Below are 22,546 nucleotides of genomic sequence, written 5' to 3' on the forward strand. Positions count from 1 at the left end.
CGATGGTTGGTTTACTGATGGCAGTAGCTTCCCGGATAAGGGAGAAAGAAATGCTGGATATGCTGTAGTGATCTTAACTAAGACCACTGGGGCAAAAGCCCTTCCAGTGAATAACTTCCCAAAAGGCTGAATGAAGAGCACGTACCCATGCTCTTCAATCGGCCAAAGCCCTAAAAATTAATATTTATACTAGTTAGTATACTAAATACACTTTCTTGGTGCCACCTGACCATGGGGCAGGTTAGAAGGAAAGGGGATTTTTATTAAATCATAATTCCCCAAATATGGGCCTGAAATAATCATCCTTCTTGAGGCTGTACACCCGCCTGAGGAGGGAGCTGTAATTCACCTAGAGGACATCAAAAGGGTATGAATTTAGAGTCTAAAAGCAACAATTTGGCAAACCATGCAAGTGAAGCAGGCAGCACAAAATGAACATATACCAGTCTTCATTCTAATACAATCCATAACTCCAGTCTATTCAGACCAAGAAATTCACATAGTCCAGGAATGAGGATATTTAAAAAAAAAAAAAAATACATGGGACTGGCTTACTAATAACAAGGGAAAAAAAATCTTCATATCCAAAAATAACCAGTGAAAAGTAGTACAGGGTTTACAGCAGGCTACTCATTTGGGCAAATATGCTTTAGAACATTTAATTAAAAATATATTGATGATTGGGGCTCCTGGGTGGCCTCAGTCGGTAAAGTATCCGATCTTCAGCTCAGGTCACGATCTCGTTGTTCACGAGTTCAAGCCCTACATCAGGCTCTGTGCTGACAGCTCAGAGCCTTGAGCCTACTTCAGATTCTGTGCCTCGCTCGCTCTCTCTCTGCCCCTCCCCCAGTTCTCTCTCTCTCTCTCCTCTCTCTCTCTCTCAAAAATAATAACCATTAAAAAAAAATATATATATATATCTATATTATGGAATAAATTTAACAACTACTATGAAATAGCTCTGTCTATCCTATATTGTTTGTGCAGGAGTAAATTTGGAAGGTGCAGTCTTCAAACCAGTCTGAAGACTTGAACATATCAGAAGAGGACTGGCAGCTTGATGTCACACAGATGCCCTCCTTGCAAAGGCTGTAAATTCCTACTAGTGTTTGTTGATACCTTCCCTGGATGAGTCAAGGCCTTTCCATGTAAACTGAAAGAACCACAGAAGTGACCAAAGTCCTGTTGTGAGGAGTTACTCCTAGACTTGGCCTTCCATGAGCCCTTCAAAGTGACAATGGCCCTTGTTTTACTGCACGCATAACTCAACAAATAGCATGAGCTTAAAAATTATATATTTTTTACACTCAGCTGGCATCACAATTCTCTGGAAAGGTAGAGAAAGCTAATCATACTTCAGTTTTTAAAATATTTATTTATTTATTTTATTTATATTTTTATTTTTGAGAGAGAAAGAGAGAGCATGAGCAGAGGTGGTGCAGAGTGAAAGAGGTTTGAGAGAGAGAATCCCAAGCAGGCTCCATGCTGTCAGTGCAGAGCTGATAGGGAACTCGATCTTGCAAACCTTGAGACATGACCGGAGCCGAAATCAAGAGTCAGATGCTCACCAACAAAGCCCCTCAGGTGCCCCAAGCTAATCATACTTGAAAACACACCTTACTAAACTTAGTCTGGAGATCCAAGAAAATTGGGTTACTGTCTTACCAATAGGACATCTCAGAATGAGGACCTGCTCCAAAACAACTTATAGGACTAAGCTATTTTGAGTTATTATATGGAAAACCATTTTACAGTGGACCTGTTATTAGATAAAGATTATAATACTTTATTAATTACTCACTTGAAGCCAGGTTAATTCATAAATTACTTCATATACCGAACGTATGCTCCCCAAATCTAATTTAACTATAACTGAAAGCTTACCCCATGCAAGCCCTGGAGGCATGGTTTATTTAAAATATTGGAAGTCAAATATAGTAGAGGGCTTAAACCCCAAGTCCATATCGGGCCATATTATGTACTCCCACTGCAATACAATTAAAGGGACACTCTTCCTGGACTCATATATCTACAATAAAACCGGTAACTCCTTCATAGGAAACAATGAACAAACTAACGTGACTTCTTACTCTTGTGGACCTGTAGAAGATGTCAAATGATGATGAAGGTTGTATAATTTCTTTTCATTCTCTGTGCACCCATTTTAATAGACAATTCCTTTCTACAATGGGCACAACATTATACTGGACTTCAGAATCAAATAGATTGTTGGATATGTGGAGTTTTGCCCATGTCCCGTATGTCTGGGTTACCCTGATGTGTTTCTCCTTACAAGGCACTGCTTAGTACTGCTTATGCACTTATGGTTTAAATATAATACATAATCCTAACACTAGCATGTATCGTGATAATTCTATCATTAGACATAATGTTTCTTCTTGGCCCATGATCAGTATGACTTGGAACTTTCCAGGTCATAACCAGACTTTTTCATACCCTCCACTACTAAGGTTTTAATTGAATTCACAAGCCCACTAGTTAATGCCCATCAAGGAGTGCCTAGACTATAAAACTCTACTTATCAATTTACCCAGGACAATATATATACCAAATCGGGGATTAATATTTATGGTTCACACCCCTTCATTGGACAACTCAGTCAAAAGGCAATTTTTACACTGGGAACAAAGAAACCATATATATGATACCTGGACAAACAGCACACGACGTTTGGCTGGCTATCTCTAGAAATCTGTTCTCAAACCATTGTATTCCAGGCTACTGATTGGTTTGCTTCTGATTGGTTTGCTACTACCGATTGGACAAGGTAGCCCAGAATTGGATGGGTAGCTCCAAACGGGATCCAATGGTTATGTGGATCTAACCTATGGCCCTGGCTTCCTCCAGGATGGATAATAGGTCATTGCCCCTTGAGTCTTGCTTGGATTTATGGGTGTATTATCAAAACCATGACAACCCTGGCTAATCTTCCAAATTTAAAACAACAAGGGACACGATCAATACTTCACCGATATGATCACTTAATGTCCATCTTTGTTCCATCAATGGGACTAGAGAATGGCATTTGTCATGTGGAAGCCCTTAATCAATAAACTGTAAAAGCACTAAATGACTCACAAAGCAGTATTCCTTACTCAATGCTGCCATTAAGCAGATATGTAAGCAGTTCTACAAAATTAAATGACCTTACCTGCTTTATACAGCTGCACAAGTAGTTACCATGTGCCATTATCAAAACAGAATGTAGTGTATATATTCCAGAATTTTTAAAAGATTATACTCCAGATTATCACAAAAACGTAACAAGATTGCTAAAAGATATGAATCTCCAAATTGGCACTTTACATCATCCTTCTCTCCCCCCTTATGATTGGTTAAGCTCCTGGACGGAAGGAAAATTTCAGTCCAAACTAACACAGGGTCTCTTATTAGGCTTCTTTTTCTCATAATAATATTGATCTTAATTTGTGGTCTCTTCCAGTGTCCTCCCTGCCTGGTGCCTAAGCTCCTTCACTTCCATGACTTCAAGCTGACAGATGAAAGAGATTCATGTATGTTGTCTGTCTTGGATTTGACTGCCTCTGCCTTTCGTAACTCCTTTATATAAATTCCCCAACTGACCAATGTTGACCCATAGGTAGGGACATCTCTACGTAGGAAAAGGTTACAGAAGACAAGACCTTCCACCTCAGCAATCTCAAAGATTTAAGGGTCAAATTGTTGGGGTGGGGGTGTGGAGAGTGGGGGTGGGAAGAGAATAATGAAGAGACCAAAGGCAAAAGAAATGCAAATAAAATTTCCTTACAACCTGCAGCCCATTGATAAATACTTGAGACCTGCAGAGTGTGACATTCCTTAAGGAACTCACAAACTGCCTTAATGTTAATGCTTTGCTAGAGACGAAAAGCAATCTTAGCTTGACAATAGCCAGAACTCCAGGATCCTAGAAGTTTTCTTTAACATACAGAAATCCCTGCGTGTTAAACTCCAAAATATGTATCAGTCACACCTCACCATCACAAGTGCAGCTCTTTCTGCCCCTGAATCCTGTCCCTGGCTTTAATAAAAGCACTTTTTTGCACCAAAAATGTTTCAAGGTTTCTTTTCTTGACTGTTGCGCTCAAAGACCCGACAGCAGGGACCATGACTCCAAACGTACACTCCAAACGTTGGGAATTATCCCACTTATAGTAATCGTAACAGCCTTCCTGGTACCTGATATTCTTTCAAACTTTTTAAATGCATCAGCAAAGGAACCAAGGATGACTGACTTACAGGGTGCAAACCTAAACTCATAATCCGCAGATATCACAGAGTAAAGAAAAAAGTCATGACCTGTGAATGCCACACAAAGAATCAACAAAAGCTTCAAGAACTTCAGAGCAGTGGCATTACTGCCTTAAATTTGATCACATCTCTCAGGTAAACTGAAAGTCTGGTCAAAAGGAGGGGATTGTTAAAAAGAAAATCACAGACCCAAAATGGCATCACTTAGGTTAAGGCCCCAAGTCAAGTAGGATGAGGGAGACTGGGGCAAGCTGAGGGGGCAAAGTACAGGCTAACAGAACCCCCTGCCATCACTAGGTGGGATATGAGTGATATTTCTCAGACACCCCTGGCTGCCCAAAGAATAGGGGAAAGGAAAGAGAGCAAATGGTTGACTGATAGAGATCACAGTCATGCAGGACAGGAGTCGCCTTCGGTTTACAGATAACTTAGTAAACTGCAAGAAGAAAGGCAATCTTATCCATAGCTTAATCTCCAGAAACCTATAGATTCTGTTTCCTGGAGCCCTACTATCACCCTCATCAAGATGGAAGGGGGTTTAAGTACTTGCCCAGATGATGTGGGAAACAAAGGCAAATGAAAAAGTAAATCCCCTTACTGCCTACAGCCCATCGACAAGTCCTGAAACAGGCAGAGTGACCTCCCTCCAGGAGCTCAGCTGCCTCAAGGTCCTGAAAACCTTGCTTCCAAAATACCTTAGAGACTTACTCTACCCCTTACCCCCTCCCAACCTGATGGTATATAATCAGTTACCCGTCACAACCCCCAGTGCAGCTCTTTCTGCCCACGGGCCCTGTCCCCATGCTTTCATAAAATCACCTTTTTGCACCAAAGATGTCTTCAAGAATTCTTCCTTGGCCATTGGCTCTGGGACCAACCCATCATCACCCCAAAACCCCCATCTAGTAAACCAAGACTTACTACCTAACCTACTGCATTGCAACACCCCAAATGTTACCCCATGTAACCTGTAACCAGTCAACATCAAATTTCCTGGTCAATTCTAGACCAGGATTGGAGTAGTAAGTAGTACTTACTACTTCACTTAGAAGGGCAACTTGGCCTAAACAATGCATTCCTTGCTAATAAATTCCTTTCTTCTCCTTCTTCTGCTTCTTCTTTTTTATTTATTTTAATTTATTTTATTTTATTTTATTTATTTTACTTTATTTTTCTACTTATTTATTTTATGCCCTTTCTCTGCCTTTAAATACTTTTTTTTGTTTAGCTCCGGGGGGCTCCCCTCCACTTGCAATGGGATGCTGCCTGCCTGACTCATGAATCATTTCCAAAGACAATTAGATCTTCAAATTTACTCGGTTGAATTTTGTTTTTTTACACGAGTAATCCAGTGAGTAAAATGTTTCTGAGTTCCAGTGAGCCACTAGGGCAAATTAACCAAACCGAAGGAGGGTGTCCTTGGACCCTCCTTTGTATAACCAGTCAGTCAGAAGCACAGGTGACAATCTGGGCTTGACGTCTAAAGTGGGGAGAGGGCAGTTTTGTGGGGCTAAGCCCCTCAACTGTGGGACCCAACACTGTCTCTAGGTATATAGTATCAGAATTGAGTTGAATTGTAGGATCTCCAGCTGGTGTCAGACAATTGCTTAATGGTGTGGGACCCTCCTCCCACACCTCAGAATTGGGTGTCAGAATTGTAGGTGGTGATCAGAAGTGGGATCGGAGTCAGAGTTATAGTATGTTATGTATGATACAAGATAAGAAATCTGCCTCTGTGTTGCTACTAAATATATATGCCTAGATATTAATATTGTTAAAAAGAAGACAGCAGTTCCAAAATGGAGTCACTTATTCTAAACCCCACCAAGACTTAATACGTAACCTAACTGGCAGCTTCAGCTTCTCCCAGAAATGTGAACTTTAACCAGACAACCTGAAATTTCCTGGGCTGTACTAGAACTTAATCCTTAAGCTCCCCGTAGGAGAGCCACCTTGAATAAAATAATGCATTGTTTGATAATAATTTTTCTTTTTCCACTCCCTCTCTGCCTTTAAAAAACCTTCCTTTTTCTAAACCTCAATGGAGTTTTGTTTTTGTTTTTTTCCCCCCCTAGATGAAATGCTGCTGGACTCATAAATCACTGAATGAAGCCAATTTGGTCTTTAAATTTACTCAGTTGAATTCTTGTTATTTAATACTTACTGACTGGAACACTTTCAACTTTCTATGGACGGACGTGAATCTGATTGGTACAGTTATTTACATTGTAAGAATGTATATATTTTTGCCACAGAACTTAATAAAACATTTATTTTTTAACTATCAGTCCTAACCATTGTTCTGTGGCTAAACTGTCTCCCATAAAAAGAAAAAATATTTTTGCTCACCTGTAGATTATACTCTGCTGACTCAGGAATACTAGCTGAAGCCAAAAGAAGGATTTCACTCTCCAAAGAAGAATTTAGACGAGGAAGTCACTGCTCTGAGGAGTGAGTCTATCAGAGCTCCTCATTTATAAGTCATGGTAAATAAAGTGTGGGGGGGGGGAGATAGGAGAGAGACTAAAGAGGTCAAAGAAATAAAAAACATGTGGTATTAAAAGATAAGGATCAAAACAACTTCCAGAGAGACAGCTTGTTTGTTGAGTCATCGTGAGTAGGAGTGGAGAAACTCACAGAATCTGGTGATTCTGTGGTCTCCTCATGCTAGAGAAAGGGGGCAGAGGTCGCTTACGTAACATGCATGGGGTGAAGGGTGGTGAAGAGACTGGGGCCACCAGGTACTAATGCTGTCACCAGACAAATGTCTAGGAAAGAGAGGGAAGAATTCTAGAAAAAGCCAGCACAAGACCATCAGGACGGAAGATGCCCGTGTCCCGCATGGAAGAGTCCGGGGCACCGGTACAATCTTGGGATCTGAATGGCATAGCCCCTGGAGAGGAAATCCGGACATGACGGGAGCAGAGATCAAGGGGATCGTCTGCTGCTCAGAACATCTCCAGCCTCCTGGAACTGGGTTGAACTAAATGGAATGGAAATAAGCATCTGGGAGAAGCCTAGGAGAGCAACTGTCATCTTCTGTGTGAAAAAGATGTCCCCAGCCCAGAGTGATCCCCAACCACTCCCGCATGAACCAGAAAGCTCCCTGCTCTCCTGTGTGTCTCTTCCCAGTGTTAATCAGTGACCACCTGGAAAAAAAAGAGCTCAGTGGTAACAGGGCTGAGAGACCAATGGTAACTGGGGGAAAGGTGACAGGGTGGCCCTTTCTAAGGAAGCTCCCAGTGTAACACAGACTGCAACAAATCTGAGGATCCAGGGGGCTTAATCAGGATTGGATAAATTTTAGGATAGAATATTTCCAGAAGGAGACAGGGTGTGGTCTGAGGGGAGATCATTTTTTCTTTTTTGTTTCCATCCTAAGGATCTGATTTCCATACAATTAGAACTTGAGTATAATAAACAGATAATAGAAGAATTTTAATCAGTTAACAAGTTGCTCAAAATTTTTGAAAAGTTACTCATAATTACTTTAGGAGATGCCCTTGTTTTTTACTTCCTATATCGTAATCAAAGAGGATCAAAAGCCCTCTGCATACTTAAGGTGCCCCAGTGTATTTACAAATGATAGACAAACATTCATATATATCAGAGTAGTTAACACAAAAGGAGTTTTCTAAGTCCCCCTCCATTTAGCTGCATGTTCTGCTACACACACATATACTCACATATACTTACATTGCACCTACACGGATCCCCCATGCAGCTCCCATAAATGAGTTGGTGCTATATATCAAATACGGAAAACATAAACATATAAAACCCATCCACTGCTTTTCACGTTTTAAGTTTGTTGTTCCGGCCAATTTGTGACATCTCTTCTAAACAGACATGAAGCTTTTTTTTTCCCCCTCTCCCTTTCTTTGCCAGGGTAATCCTGAAAGTGTGCCAGTGGAAAGGGATCATTCTAATCTCCGGGGTCCTTGCCCCAAGCGCGGAGGGTCTTTGTCAAACACTCTTCCGTACAGGGCCAAAACTAAGACAGGCAGAGGGGTTCTGCTTCGGCTCCTCAGACGTCCGTCTCTCAAGACCTGATCAAAGAGAGCAAAGGATTTAACTCCAGTGCAGAGCTTTGGTTTCCAGCCCAGAGGCCTTCTCTGACAGCATCATTCTAAAATAGTAACAGACAGGCACACGAGATTTGGTGTCAGAAGACCCGTGTGTCAGATCTAAAGGTCGAAGGGTAGAGAGATTTGGGTGAAAGTGCAGCAAATAAACTACCGCACAGGTGGTTAAAAAAGATGACGTATAAAAAAAATTCTTTTAACTCATGAAGTACCGCCATTATTACTCTCATAATTGCTATCATTAGAACAACTTCTCAAAATAACATGCCCATGAAATAAGCTGTAGGTGCTTTGTTTAATGTGTTTAACTTGGGCCTTCCACACCATTAAAAAAAAATTTATTTATTTATGCAAATAAAGAGAACATTAGCTGCCGTCGTCCATAACCCTACTGTTGCCTTGGATCTCAGCATCGCATTTATGTAGAAAAAGTGAACCCCAAATTCTCTGTCACAGCCTAAAGACATCTAGAACCACAATTTCTCTTCCATATTAAAGCTTCCCGTGTCTTTAAAGCTCTGCCTGTATAATGTGAACCACAGCACTGCAACACTGTGTCACAATCTCAAAGATTTCCATGGTGCTAGTCTACCCCATCTGTTCAAAGAAATTGATCATCCTGAATTCCTCCTACCTCATAATGCCTTTCAGGAGCAAGCTGACTTCCACTGAGAATGATCTGTGGGAAAACATAACGTGTTGCAAATGTGCCGCTGAGGGAGAATTCTTCCAACTTGGTGAAAGCTGACCCCACGGGCTCCCCACAAGTTCTCAGGTCACTGATTTGACACTTCAGTAATGTGCATATCTGTGTAGGCAAAGGAGAGAGAAGTAGTCAGAGATCTTGGAAATAGTTTCTCCATGAAAGACACAATCTCAAGGAATAGAGGAAGATTTGTTAAGTCGCATCTGTCAGGGAGGAAGAATTTCCTGTCCCCGTCAAGGTCCTTCTGGCCAGACTAAGAATTGAATGGACACGAGACAGATTAACAGGAGAACGTCAAATTGAATTTTGTACATTTGGGAATCCACACAGACATGGCAATTCCCAAGACAGGCAAAATGAGGTGCGCATATCGTTCTGGAATAAGGAGGAGGGCGTAGGGGTCTGGGACTTCAAAGGGAAGGAATGCAATTTACAGTAAGATGAGAAAGAATAAACATTGGGTACACAAATATTTGCCGGGCCTCTTAGAAACGCTGGAATGTGGAGGCCTTTGATCCAACAGGCCTTGTGAGGCTCCTCCCTGTTCGCCACACCTGGTTCCTGTCCTCACATTCTTACCCTAATAGCTCCCTTTCTGAAGCAGATCCTCTAACTAAATTTTTGTAGGCAGTTGTGGGGGAGGTAAAGAGCTTTTTCTGAATCTTCTGGCTTTTAATTGCTTTTTAAATTCACAATAATCTTCATGCCCAAATGGCTCCTCTTGGGATGGCCTGCCTTTATCCCCTACACCTCTTAAGCAGTCTTTTCAAACTGGAGGTCAGAGGCTCTTAGTGAATCTGAAAATCAGTTCAATAGGTCAGGACTAACTCTCTCTCTCTCTCTCTCTCTCTCTCTCTCTTTTAAATAAAGTGAAATGCAATAAATTGGATTTTAAAAGTCAGACTGCTCTTGCTCATAATTATGGCTACTTCTAATTCTAATTGAAGTCATAAAAAAAATATTTGTTTCAATTACCATCACCCATCTTGACCGCACAGCATCGTAACATGAAACGGACTTGTGATTCTGGACTCCTGTTGAAGACAGTTCGAAAAGCACTGTTCTAAAGTAACCTGACACAAAACGAGAAGGCATGGAGGTTGCAGCCTTTCAACTTGAATCCAGCTGGCTGAGAGCTCATCAACTCGCTTTATGTTTTACCTTGCAGCCAAGAGAAGACATTCTGTTCTTGCTAAGGCTAAACAAAGTGCTCTGGGGGAAAACTTCAGTGATGACTGTAACGGGCTACCAAGTAACTGAATCCAGCACGATTTTTAAAGAAATGCAGTGATGATCCAGAAGAAAAACTAATAAACAATCCATTCTAACTTACGTCACTATTGTTTACCTGTAGGTAATATTGACCTTCTACTGTGTGCAGTCCATCAAAAGCACCTAGTGCGTAAACCTCATCTGTTCGTTTCTCCGACATCTTGTAAGTTAAGTGACAGCACAGGTCTTTCTGGCAAACTGTGTAATTTCCTGTGTTTCTCTTAAGCTCAATGAAGGTGAGCTCATCAAAATAAATCATCCCCGGAAAATTTGACTGTTCAGACAAGAATGGCTTGACACTTCTGGCATAAGCACTCCAGTCAACAGCTACAGGATAGGTGGGTTCACTTCGCGGCCGGGACTTCAGTTCGGACAGCATCAGCTGGCCACTCTCTGTTTCCATGTCATAGTGATACACTTTGACCGCTTCCGGTGCGTAGATTCCACTCCCTATGGCGACACAAGGCAACACAAATATTGGTTCCAAATTTTGCATGGTTACAAACTCATAAAATCATCCCCCAGAGAAATTCGATATGGCTTTATGAAAGCATAAGCACTTTCAGGACAGTTAAGGAGATAGCTTGTTAGCCTGGCATAGTTCTCATTTGCCTCTGTGTCCTCCATTAGGTTCTGCTTGCACTGAAATTATCAATTGACTTGGGTCAATTGGCTTTTTTACTTAAACTACCTCTTCTTTAACCAACTTAACAAACAACTAGAAAATTCCCCAACACGAAGAATAATTTTAGCTCTCTGCTGACCTGTCTAATTTATTTGTGTTTAAGTTTCTTCATCTGGATCAATGAATAACCCAAGCAGTCAAGAGGGGAGCTTGTATTACCTCGAACATGGATGCAATGAAGGATAAACTCTGGTTAAGTCTAAAATGATTTTATCACCTTAACCACAAAGATTTATTTCACTATTACTGATGGATGCTGGCAGCAAAGTTCTTTAGATCTGGCTTTGTTTTTCTTTTTTTGCTTGTTTTTGTTTGTTTGTTTGTTCATGTGACTTGACTTCTCTTTAACTCCAATGTTCCCTCATGTGTAATTGAGATAATAGCGTTTACCTCCTTCCGTACTCACAGGGATAACGGTCCTTAAAACATATTGCCACTGAAAGCCATGTTATTATTAATTTTGTGACATTAGAATTAATAAAGGAATTATTAAAGACAAGTGTGGCTTGGAAATCAATGAAGACTGTCTAAGACTATCATGGCCAGTCGGTGCAGGACACGTGTGAGTTACCTGTCATGTGCATGCTGGTGTTGTGGGTATTCGCAGCAAGCAAGTTGACTCTCATGGCTCTGGCCCACGCAGAGTGGAAGGGAACAGCCGACAGAAGGGGCAGCGTGTTGTACCACGCCACCGGGTAGAGGACGCTGTCCACTTGAAACTCATCCACCACCACCACAGCTGGGGTGTGAGAAAAAATGTCAAAGCAAGTGAAAATGCCAAACTTCCCAAAAGGAGTCTCAAAAGTCACAGATTCTGAATCCTTGGGGAAATCAAATTGAATTTCAGGCGCAAAAAGATTGTACTGTTAACAAAAAGCAAAGAAGGGGGAAATTCATGAGAAAACTACCAAGGAGAGGTGTTTCATACCCATCAAAATTTTTTTCCCAGCCATGTTGAACATGCATATTTAAAACTATTGCACATAAATTTGCAGAAATCACACCCAGTATACCACTGTCTAGGAGTTTTATTACAACGGTGCTGGTCAGAAAACTCCACCTTTCCACAACTAACGAACGAAATCATATCTAAAAATGATATTTGAAAGGTGACTATTTCTCTTAACATCACAGGTTGAAAATCTGAATCTTATAAACTTCAGATTTTTTGTTACTGTATTCTTTAAATACCAACAACACTGCCAGTGTGAAACCTAGCACGTAGTAATAAAATTAACTTTGTCATATCTCCCTTTGATACTGCTGGGTTTACAGAAGTGAAATACATTTAAAGTAAAGTTAGGCTGGGGCGCCTGGGTGGCTTGGTCAGTTAAGCGTCTGACTTCGGCTCAAGTCGTGATCTCACAGTCCGTGAGTTCAAGCCCCGCGTCGGGCTCTGTGCTGACAGCTCAGAACCTGGAGCCTGTTTCAGATTCTGTCTCCCTCTCTCTGCTCCTCCCCTGTTCATGCTCTGTCTCTCTCTGTCTCAAAAATAAATAAACGTTGAAAAAAAAATTAAAAAAAAAATAAAGTAAAGTTAGGCAAGGTAATAGCTCACACTTGTTAATCAGTGAGCCATTGGTAATTTTTTTCCAGCTTGATTATTGCTCCCCAACTCCACTTTGCCCCGGGTCAAGAGTACTTGCTCAGATACTACGTACCATGAGGCTTGATGTGTACATATTTGTGCTCTGGCAATACCCCCTCCCCTTCAGCGAGGGTCACTTGCTCCTCTACCCTACACGCAGGTGGAAGCTTGTCCTTCATCCCGCAGGGATCGGCTCAAGGAAGGCACATAGCCTAACTGGAGTCAAGGTGTGATGACGAGGTCTACAAGGCAGGGCAAAAATACACTCTTCCTCTGGATTTTGCTCCTACAGAATGTGAGCTTTATGTTGAGCACCATGGGGTCTCTAAAAGCACAGCTCGAGTAAAAGCTGTAACACAGGTTAAGAGAGCTAGAGGAACGGCTGACGTCTTTTGAGCCTCTGAGGGACAGACTACATCTGATAAAGCTTAGTCATGCTATGAGTGTCAATGAATTGAGCCAAAACACTAACCAGGGTATAACAGCATTTCTCCTTCTTTCTCAGAGACTATTAACATCTTTGTGAGACTATGATCACATTCAATATTCTGCCAAATTCTACTTCATGCTTAATTCAAACTCAGAACCCTTATATGAGACCAGAGTAAATGAAACCCCCTTTTCAACTAAAGCGTAATAATCAAGAGACGCGTTCATAACAGCTCTTTCAGCCATGTTCAACAAATGAATGTACATATATACCACAAACAAACACAAGAAGATATTCTTACCTTATGGTAGCGTGCCACCAGCCTACCCTCAGAATCAAACACCACATCAGTGTTGTACTGGTAACGGCCATCGGGGGGACACTGAGGGTCACTGGCATTGCATGGCTTCTTGTCCCCAATATTTGCCACAACGTAGATGGAGTTGTCCTTGGCCAGGCAGCTGAGCCTTTGTTGCACTGGGGTGTAGCCAAACCTGATTTAATAGATATGGCCTTAAACTTACTGTACTTGAGTGATTTCTAATCTTCCAGAACATACTTTATTTGCCTGTTACTTAGAACACAAGCTCTAGATTAAGAATCAAATCAGAAAAGATCTAAAATTCCACATGCAATATAATCTTCATATTTATGAAAGCTAACCTAGTTTACCTTGTTTATTTTTTATTGAAGTATAGTTGACACATTGTTACATTAGTTCTAGATGTACAGTCTAATGATTCGACAGTCCTCGATGTCGTGCTATGCTCACTACCAGTGCAGCGATCATCTGTCACCATACAACACTATGACAATACCATGGACTACATTTGCTATACTGTGCCTTTTAGTCCATGACTAATTCATTCCATAACGGGAATCCCGTATCTCCCACTCCCCTTTGCCCATCTTGCCCATCCCCCCGCCTCCCCTGAAGGCTAACCTATTTTAATGTGCCAGACTCTCAGTTGCAGTGTGAGACTGAAACACTGGAAAGATGGTGGAGGAAGAGGAGAAAGAAGAGAAGGAAAGCTTTCTCTTATAAAGTGCTTCTAGGCAGGCAAATGAAGGGCTTGAAATTTAACACACTCTTTTAGTGGGGAGGAGCTTTTCTATAATTCTAGCCATACTCTTACTAGGAAGTAGTAAATAGTTGTTCCTATGTCAATCGTCTTCTATAGAGAACAAATGCATCATTATGTACTTGAAATATTTCAGGAAGGAAGGGAGGGAAGGAGGGAGGAAGGGAGGGAGGAAGGAAGGAAGGGAGGGAGGAAGGAGAAAGAAAAGAAAGGAAGAAAGAAAAGGAAAAAGGAGAGAGAAAAAAAAGAAAGAAAGAAAGAAAGAAAGAAAGAAAGAAAGAAAGGTGGGAGGAAGGGAGGGAGGAAGGAAGGGAGGGAGGAAGGAGAAAGAAAAGAAAGGAAGAAAGAAAGAAAAGGAAAAAGGAGAGAAAGAAAAAGAAAGAGAAAGAAAGAAAGAAAGAAAGAAAGAAAGAAAGAAAGAAAGAAGGAAGGGACTTCATTGTGTTGCCTCAGTTTCCTTATCTGTCAGTACAACATAATTACTTCCTGCCTGCCTGCGAGGGTGTTCATGAGAAACCCTGAGATAAATACAGACTACAAAATTGCTTCTCAAAGTATTGCCAAATCCATCTACATTGGGGACATTGACCAAGAAATAAGAAGAGATTGAGGTGACAAAATAGGTGGAATGATAGGTGGCTTCAAATATTTGAAAGGCTCTAATCTGAAGGAGATGAGTCATATATATACAATGATAATATATAAAGTAATAAAGGCAGTACAAAGACTAAAGTTATAGAGAGACAGATATGCAGAAAAGAAAAAAATGTTTGCAACCAGAACATTCTGTCAAAGGAGTGGATTCACTGGTCACTGGTGATTTCAAATACAATATGGTGCATCCAGGTGCTCCAAGTCTACCACTTATCAGGGCTCAGATGGAAATGGCTGGCTTTGATTTCCTGCCATGTTAATTACCAATATGAGACTGTAAGCCTCCTTTTTTCCCTGATATGAAAAATGGAAATAGTTATACCTGTCACATAAAGTGAACGAGACAATATGTTTAGTGTACCAGGTACAATTCCTGGAACCACGTAGATGCTCCATAAAGAAATAATGGCCATTATGCACTTTGTAACTACAGGGGGACAACCCAGGAAACTGATGGATTTACTGCTTCTAGAAGCCATTTGGGTTCTCTCCATCATCTCTCAGCCTCTCTACAGTTGATGTGGACCTAATCTTTGAAGAGAAAGGGCAAATTTATGACAGCAATTGATTTATGATTTATGATTTATGACTACTGTTTCAGATCATTTCTTTTCTTTTTTCTTTTTTTTTGCCCTCAGGAAAAACAGGGCAGCATTGTTAACATTGATATTCTTTAAAACTTTCAATGAAACTATCACCTATTTTCTTTTTTCTTTCTTTCTTTCTTTCTTTCTTTCTTTCTTTCTTTCTTTTTTTCTTTCTTTCTGTTTCTTTCTCTCTCTCTCTCTTTCTCTTTCTTTCTTTCTTTCTTCTTTCTTCCTGCTAAATAATTAGGGCATTTTAATATCTTCTATTACTCCTCATGGGTAATGCTCAAGGAAGCATGGGACAGGTCAGTATTGTAAATGATGGTATTTAAATACACAAGGATAACTAGGTGGCCCTCTATTATCCCCTTTAAGTATAAATATTACTAGGGAAGAAATGGTGGCTTTTTTTTAAAACCAATATTACCATCTTATTAAATATCAGATTTCTGTTTTTGTAAGTCAGGCTGAAAGCTTACCATTTGAGTAAATGTCTGCAACCCTCAATAATGTTGAAGTTTCATCAGTCATCTACCTTTCCAACTTAAAATAATTCATCTGAGATTAATTATCAGGATTCAGGACCTCTTTCCCCTAGGAAAGTCAGTATTATCAGCCCAGGCAAATAAAGTGAATTTTAGAATCAGCCTCTTGGATTACTGCAGATAATGAGTCCTTCCTGCTCTGGGGGAAAAAAAAAACAAACCTCATGATCAAGTAAACATTGAGTTATAGTTAATGCGGTTACTGTAAACATAGACGATGCAACACTTAGATTATTTTTTCAAAGGTGAAACTCCTAGGTGAAACTGACCCACACAGTAGAACTCCTATGTTGCAACGTTGGACTTGAACCCCCCCCCCAGTCAATTTCAAATGTTAAAATTATTGAAGACATTCTTTTTCTTGTACAATAGATATAGTTCGGAACAGATGCCTGCAAGTTTAAAATTAGCAAATTAAATTTTTTTTAATGCACAGATTTTGCCTTTTAAAGGAATTACATATAAACTATTTTAAAAAGTAAATACATCTAAAATAATTTCATAAGTCTGTCTTATGTTTTATACAGATGTTCCCTAAGAAAGTTATGCTTAAACGAAGTGCCTGGGTGGCTCAGTTGGTTGGGTGTCCGACTTTAGCTCAGGTCACGATCTTGCAGTTTGTGAGGTCAAGCCCCGCATCGGGCTCTGTGCTGACAGCTGGGAGCCTGGAGCCTGCTTTGGATTCTGTGTCTCCCTCTCTCTCTGCCCCACCCCCCTCATGCTCTGTCTCTCTGTCTCTCAAAAATAAAATAAACATTGAAAAGTTATGCTTAAACTATAGCTATTAATAATTGCTTACATTTCTCAAAGACAAGAAAACAAAGAAGTTCAGATCCAATCATCCTTTATTTTTATTTTTTTTTAATCGTTATTTATTTTTGAGAGAGAGAGAGAGAGAGAAAGAGTGCGAGTGGGGGAGGAACAGAGAGAGGGAGACAGAATCCGAAGCAGGTTCCAGGCTCTGAGCTGTCAGCACAGAGCCTGATGTGGAGCTCGAACTCACAAACCGTGAGATCATGACCTGAGCTGAAGCAGGACGCTTAACCGACTGAGCTACTCAGGCGCCCCCAGATCCAATTATTTTTGTGAAAAAAAAAAAAAGGAATCGTGACAGCTAACATTGGAGGCGGCACAACTGTGTTTAGATTCTACGTGTATCACTTCAGTTGACACTCTTGTCTAGTGTAGGAAGTAGGACAGGAAATTTTATTATCGCTGTTTCATGGATAAAGAAACTGAGATGTGAAGTATTTAGGTGATCTGCCGCCCATCACACAGCTAGGAGGTGGTATTGTCTTGGAAACGATGTTTCCTTTTTCAAGTCCTGTGCAGTTTCCACCTGCCATTCTCATCACACGGCAAATGCGAGTGATATCAGAGCTCTTTGGAAACATAAGTTCATTTATCTTTTTACCATTCCTGCAAAGGGGACAGGTATTCATGGGTGAGCTTACTTTATTTGGGGACAGAAGTCCTAGCTAGTACAACTTTTTCACTTTGTTGAAACCCCATGGAGTGTATTTATTATAAAAACTATGTACACACAGGCCATTCATTAAAGAAAGCCACAATAAATAACCAACCAAGAATCATCATCTCAAGCCATGCCAGACGGCACACAGTATGAAGAGGCTTGTGGGTCCAGAGCCATAAATTGATTGCCAGAAAAGAGAACGAGTCAAGTTTAATGGATTTGTTATTTGTATTTTTGCAATATCACAATTTTTTTTTGTTCAAAAATCAAAGGGTAATGACATTACCTCTGGGGATCTGTACATGGAATCCAGTTCACCTCTGGGTCTGGGATATCTTCCAGATAGGGGTAAATGGTCTCTCTTGTGAAAACCCAGCCATAAATTCCATCTTCTGGGGTAACAATGATATGTGCACCCTGCTCAAAACAAGTACGAGCAAAACAGTGTTTCACAAATTCCAAATACCCACACTCTTTCCAAGTTTCAAATTTCCTCTGCAATATCCCAGCCAGCGTAAGAAAGGACAGTACCTGCCTGGCTGCCAGTTTAACTGCGTTCTCCAAAACATCTATGTTCTTGTTCATCAGGAGCAAAGCTTCTTCTTTGGAAACTGGTGTCTCTGTTCTGTTTGGCAATATGACAGCGTGCTCATACACTGCAGCAACGAAAGTGTCCAATGCACCCACACATAGGACACAGATGGCAAATAGCGCCACATATTTTGGAAAATATGATGTAATCATAGCGAGAAGTTGGTGATCTTCGATAAACTCAGACTCTCCTATTTGGTATCACTGGAGAAAGTTTTAGGGTAAAACCCGGCTCGCTTCCGGGTATTTATATTTTCACAGAAATAACGTTACACAACACATTAAGAAAGAATGTTGCGCAAGAAAACTGACAGCCAGAAGTACAAAATCACGTTGACTCAAGTGTGCAATGTTCTTGTTGACAGTGGTTCAGAGGTTTATTCAACTCTAGAAGTGAAATTAGTGAGTGAATCAGATGAGTTCAAGCCAATCCCAAAACCACTGGCTGTTGAACTCCTTTTTTAAAGTTTATTTATTAATTCTGGGATACAGAGAGCACATGCATGAGTGGGGGAAGGGAGAGAGACAGAGAGAGAGAGAGAGAGAGAGAGAGAGAGAGAGAGAGAGAGAGTCAGCACAGAGCCCAATGCAGGGCTCGAGCTCATGAGCCGTGAGATCATGACCTGAGTAGAAGTCTGATGCTTGGCCTACTGAGCCGCCCAGGCACCCCTGTTGAACTCTTTTTTTAAATAAAATATATTTTCCTGGTAGCTCAATGGTTCCATTAATAAGGCCAATACTCAACTCTTCTAGAAGGCACCCAGCATAACAACAATGTGCTAAGAACTTATACATGTGGCTGTAGCAGAAACAGAACAGAGCGTAAGACAAGCTCCAGTTTCAACGGAGCTCATAAAATGCCAAAGGAGAATAGATATACCTGCTTATGATTGGGTTCACAACCAGTGGCCCTCAATTTTTGCATTATAAAAGGATTTCAGCAGGAACCACAGTTGCTGGCTTCCCTCCGAAAGACTGTAAAGTAGTCTGAAATGTAGGAAGTTTCTCTGACCGCTTTGGAAAACACAGATTATAACCTGGTCAATAAGTTAATGAGTGCCCACTGAGTTGAGTCTCTGGGCGTCTCCAGAATCTGGCTACTGCTGTAGAGCTCATGTGCTGAAAACCAAGAAGTTAGGCTTCAGATCATACAATTTCTTCATCTTTATAGAATTGGCCCATTTAAAACACAATTTTTTAATGTTTATTTATTTTTGAGAGAGACAGAGTGTGAGTGGGGGAGGGTCAGAGAGAGAGGAAGACACATATTCGAAGCAGGCTCCCGGCTCTGAGCTGTCAGCACAGAGCCCAACACGGGGCTTGAACTCATGAACCGCGAGATCATGACCTGAGCCGAAGTCAGACGCCCGACTGACCGAGGCACCCAGGCGCCCCAAATCTGCCCATTTTTTTTAAGTGAAGTCCTCTTCCCTAAATACTTGTACTATTACATCATCCAAAATCTCATTTTCAGGAAATGATTTCCTTGTGCCTCTAAAGAGCTGAACATCTTTAAAATATTAGATATAGGTGTCATCCATTTAACTGGACTCTCAGACATTTTCCTCTCCCTTTGCTCCCACATCTAATTCATTGTAAAGTTTCTTTTAAACATCTCTTCCTGTCCTGGGGCACCTGAGTGGCCCAGTCAATTGAGAATCCAACTTCAGCTCAGGTCATAATCCTGTGGTTTGTGGATTGGAGCCCTGCGTTGGGCCCTGTGCTGACAGCTTAGAGCCTGGAGCCTGCTTCAGATTCTGTGTCTCCCTCTCTCTCTGCCCGCCCCTCCCACACTCATGCTCTCTCTCTCTCTCAAATATAAACATTAAATAAATAAATAAATAAATAAATAAATAAAATATCTCTTCCTGTCCTGATTGTTTATGCTAAAGCAGGTTCTGCTTTTTAATTGATCTTCCTACCTCCCACAATGGCCAAAGTTGTTCATTCGACACATAGCCACCAGATGAATTGTCTCCGAAATCCAGCTCCTGTTATGTCACTTAAATTCCATTATTTAAAGCGTGATTTTCCATTATTTAAAACGTTAATTCTCCAAACGTGGTCCATGCTCCGTGAGGGGAAAGCAGGTTGATTTTGCCAGATATACAGATAAATACTTTTAATAGTTACAGATTAACTATCATGTTTATTAGATAATTTAAGACTCTTAAACCCATGGAAGTAGAGTTTAGGATGAGGCAACACAAAAGATGTCCATCCGTCTTAAAAGATTACCAAGTAAGTAAAATGGTATATGGTTAATACAAAAATCATAAAGATAATGGCATAATGACATGATTTCCTGAAATGTGGGAAAAGCTGACGTTGTTCAAGTTCTCCTACAACCTGGATTTATCTCTACGGCTGCCTTTATGAACACTTTATTCAGTGAAGTTGAATCATTCCCTGATCTCTGAACACGCCATGCACTACTCCATCTAGATGATTCTCTGCCCAATTCTCCCTGAAATGTCCTGGCTCGCTGTCTAAGCTCTAACTCCGTGTACAGTTCTCCCAAACCTACCCCTAGTCCTAAGCAATATTTCTGAGCCATCAGAGCACATTTTTCTTGTCCTGGTGAATGCCACTCACCGCTTGCTGTTGTCTTGACCTTCAATTTAAATCCGATTCCGATATTTTGTTCTGTATATGTTTGTCTTGTCTTCTTAAAAGATATTCAAAAAAGAATCTTGTTGTATCTTTCCAGAACATCCATGTCAAATAATTATCTATAGATGATGCGTCCCAAGGTTGTGACTCCTGGAGGATAAGAAAGCGTCTTGCTGACTGATGAACCTCATCACTCCAGCCCACATGTGTAATAGGTGAGGAAGCCCGATACATGAATGATTGTTGAATGAAATCCGCTACCTGAAACTTCAGTCTGTTTCATGTTTGAACACTGCGAATTTTTAGAACACCCTTTCTTGCACTGAGATGCAATTTACATCATGTATCTTCTACGATTTAGAACAATAAATCTAATCCTGCTTCTTGCTTCCTACTTCCAGACTATTAGATAATTCAAAGAGAGTTCTAAATTGTCTCTTAATTCTTTTATTTTTCTGATGCATTACCCTTATAAATTCCTTAAGAATGGGGCCGCATTTTGATTCTCTCTGCTGCTTCTGTGGAGGTTTGTACTGTGCTAAGCTCTGTAAATGTTTTCTGATTTGTTAAACTCAATTTCCTGTCCTAGTTTTGGAATGAATCCCCTTTTTTGAAAGTGAGTTCATGTGAAGGAATTTTTTTTTAAGATTTACATCTCTGATTCTGGAATCATTAATACTGGTACTTGCTCTCTCTCTCTCTCCGGGATTCTTTCTAATCATCTGACATAGAGAAACCGATAGGTTTTGGAGATTAATGTCTCTCATTTGTTTGGTTGGTTGGTTCTAGAGTTCAAAATCTTTCCATTCCAGTAACCGTTTTCCATTATCTGAATACTCCTTTCTTCTCCCAGTTTCCCCAGTGAGTTTCCATGTGTCCTTATACACTGAAATGATGTTCATTAGATGCAAATTTTCATTTTGGCAAAAAAAAAAAATTGAAAGTGACATAGAAATTCTGTAAAACTAATGGATTACTTTGTAATGAGAAAAAGGAAACTATTTTCATATTTCAAATTGAAATTCTATTGTCTTGGTTCACCTGACTGTGCGAATAGAACCAAAAGAAAACATATGAGAATTTCCCTTTACTCTCCAGTACCCAATTCCAGGAAATGTACCAACTTTTATTATATCGAAATCAACAGAAACCCGGATTAAGTGTTATCAAATGTGGTTAGCAATGGCTTTGCCTCATATGTGTATAAAGAATAGGGATTGTGGGTGTAAGTTATTTAAACAAGGTGTTTCTATGTAACCTGAATGACAGTTTGAAATTCTTGCAGGATTAGGGAGAGTTTTGTATTAAAATAAATATAATTCTGCTTTAAAATATGTAAAGCACAAATTTTAAAGGGGAAAAGCACCCTAGAATAAAATCTCTAAGAATTTGTTTGCCCTCCCCAAGTCTTTATTTCTAATATCCATGGTTAATCTTCCTCCCCATTCCCATTATCAGAGTCCTAACTCTGTGGCCAAGCATTCCTCTCACTTACAGGGTTGATCCCACCCCTGACATGTTAATCTTCAATCAGTATTGCAAACCATTTAAGTTCCCTTAACCATTGCTCCCACTAACTAAAATTCTTCCTATATGTATAGCAAATCAAGGCAGACAACCAGAACTTTCTCCCACTTGGTGCCATTTTCTCTCTCCTGTTCTTAGCTCAGACCACTCTTCTTATTATGCTTTTTAATACACTCGCTACTGCCCTGATCCTGGAATGATGTCTCGCTAAATCCTGCCCCTTTGATTCAAGTCTTGTCATTCTTTGTTGCTCATTTCTTCTCTGAACTTTTAATGTGCTTATGGTCAGAAGCCACATTTTGCTAATTGGTGTTCTCATGCCATATTCGACTGTCTCTTCCCCATAGCAGATCCTTTCTATTGCATACCTTCGACTACCTGTTATGCTGTCTCTACCTTTAGCTCAAACTTTTCTCCTGAACTCCAGGCCTGTTTATC

The 22,546-nt window shown here is 40.4% G+C and overlaps 1 protein-coding gene across 1 annotated transcript; it reads right to left on the reverse strand.

Annotated features, from left to right (window-relative positions):
- Positions 1-8,125: 8,125 nt before the first annotated feature.
- On the reverse strand, positions 8,126-18,192 carry LOC115514405 (vascular non-inflammatory molecule 3). Its single transcript, XM_030316373.1, has 7 exons — positions 17,909-18,192; positions 17,664-17,794; positions 13,337-13,529; positions 11,589-11,880; positions 10,409-10,782; positions 8,989-9,162; positions 8,126-8,318 (listed from the first exon to the last, which is right to left on the reverse strand). The coding sequence occupies exons 1-7, from the start codon at positions 18,119-18,121 to the stop codon at positions 8,190-8,192; spliced, it is 1,506 nt and encodes a 501-aa protein (XP_030172233.1). The 5' UTR covers positions 18,122-18,192; the 3' UTR covers positions 8,126-8,189.
- Between the last annotated feature and the right edge of the window lie 4,354 nt (positions 18,193-22,546).

This window comes from Lynx canadensis, chromosome B2 (assembly GCF_007474595.2).
Source record: "Lynx canadensis isolate LIC74 chromosome B2, mLynCan4.pri.v2, whole genome shotgun sequence".
Taxonomy (NCBI): domain Eukaryota; kingdom Metazoa; phylum Chordata; class Mammalia; order Carnivora; family Felidae; genus Lynx; species Lynx canadensis.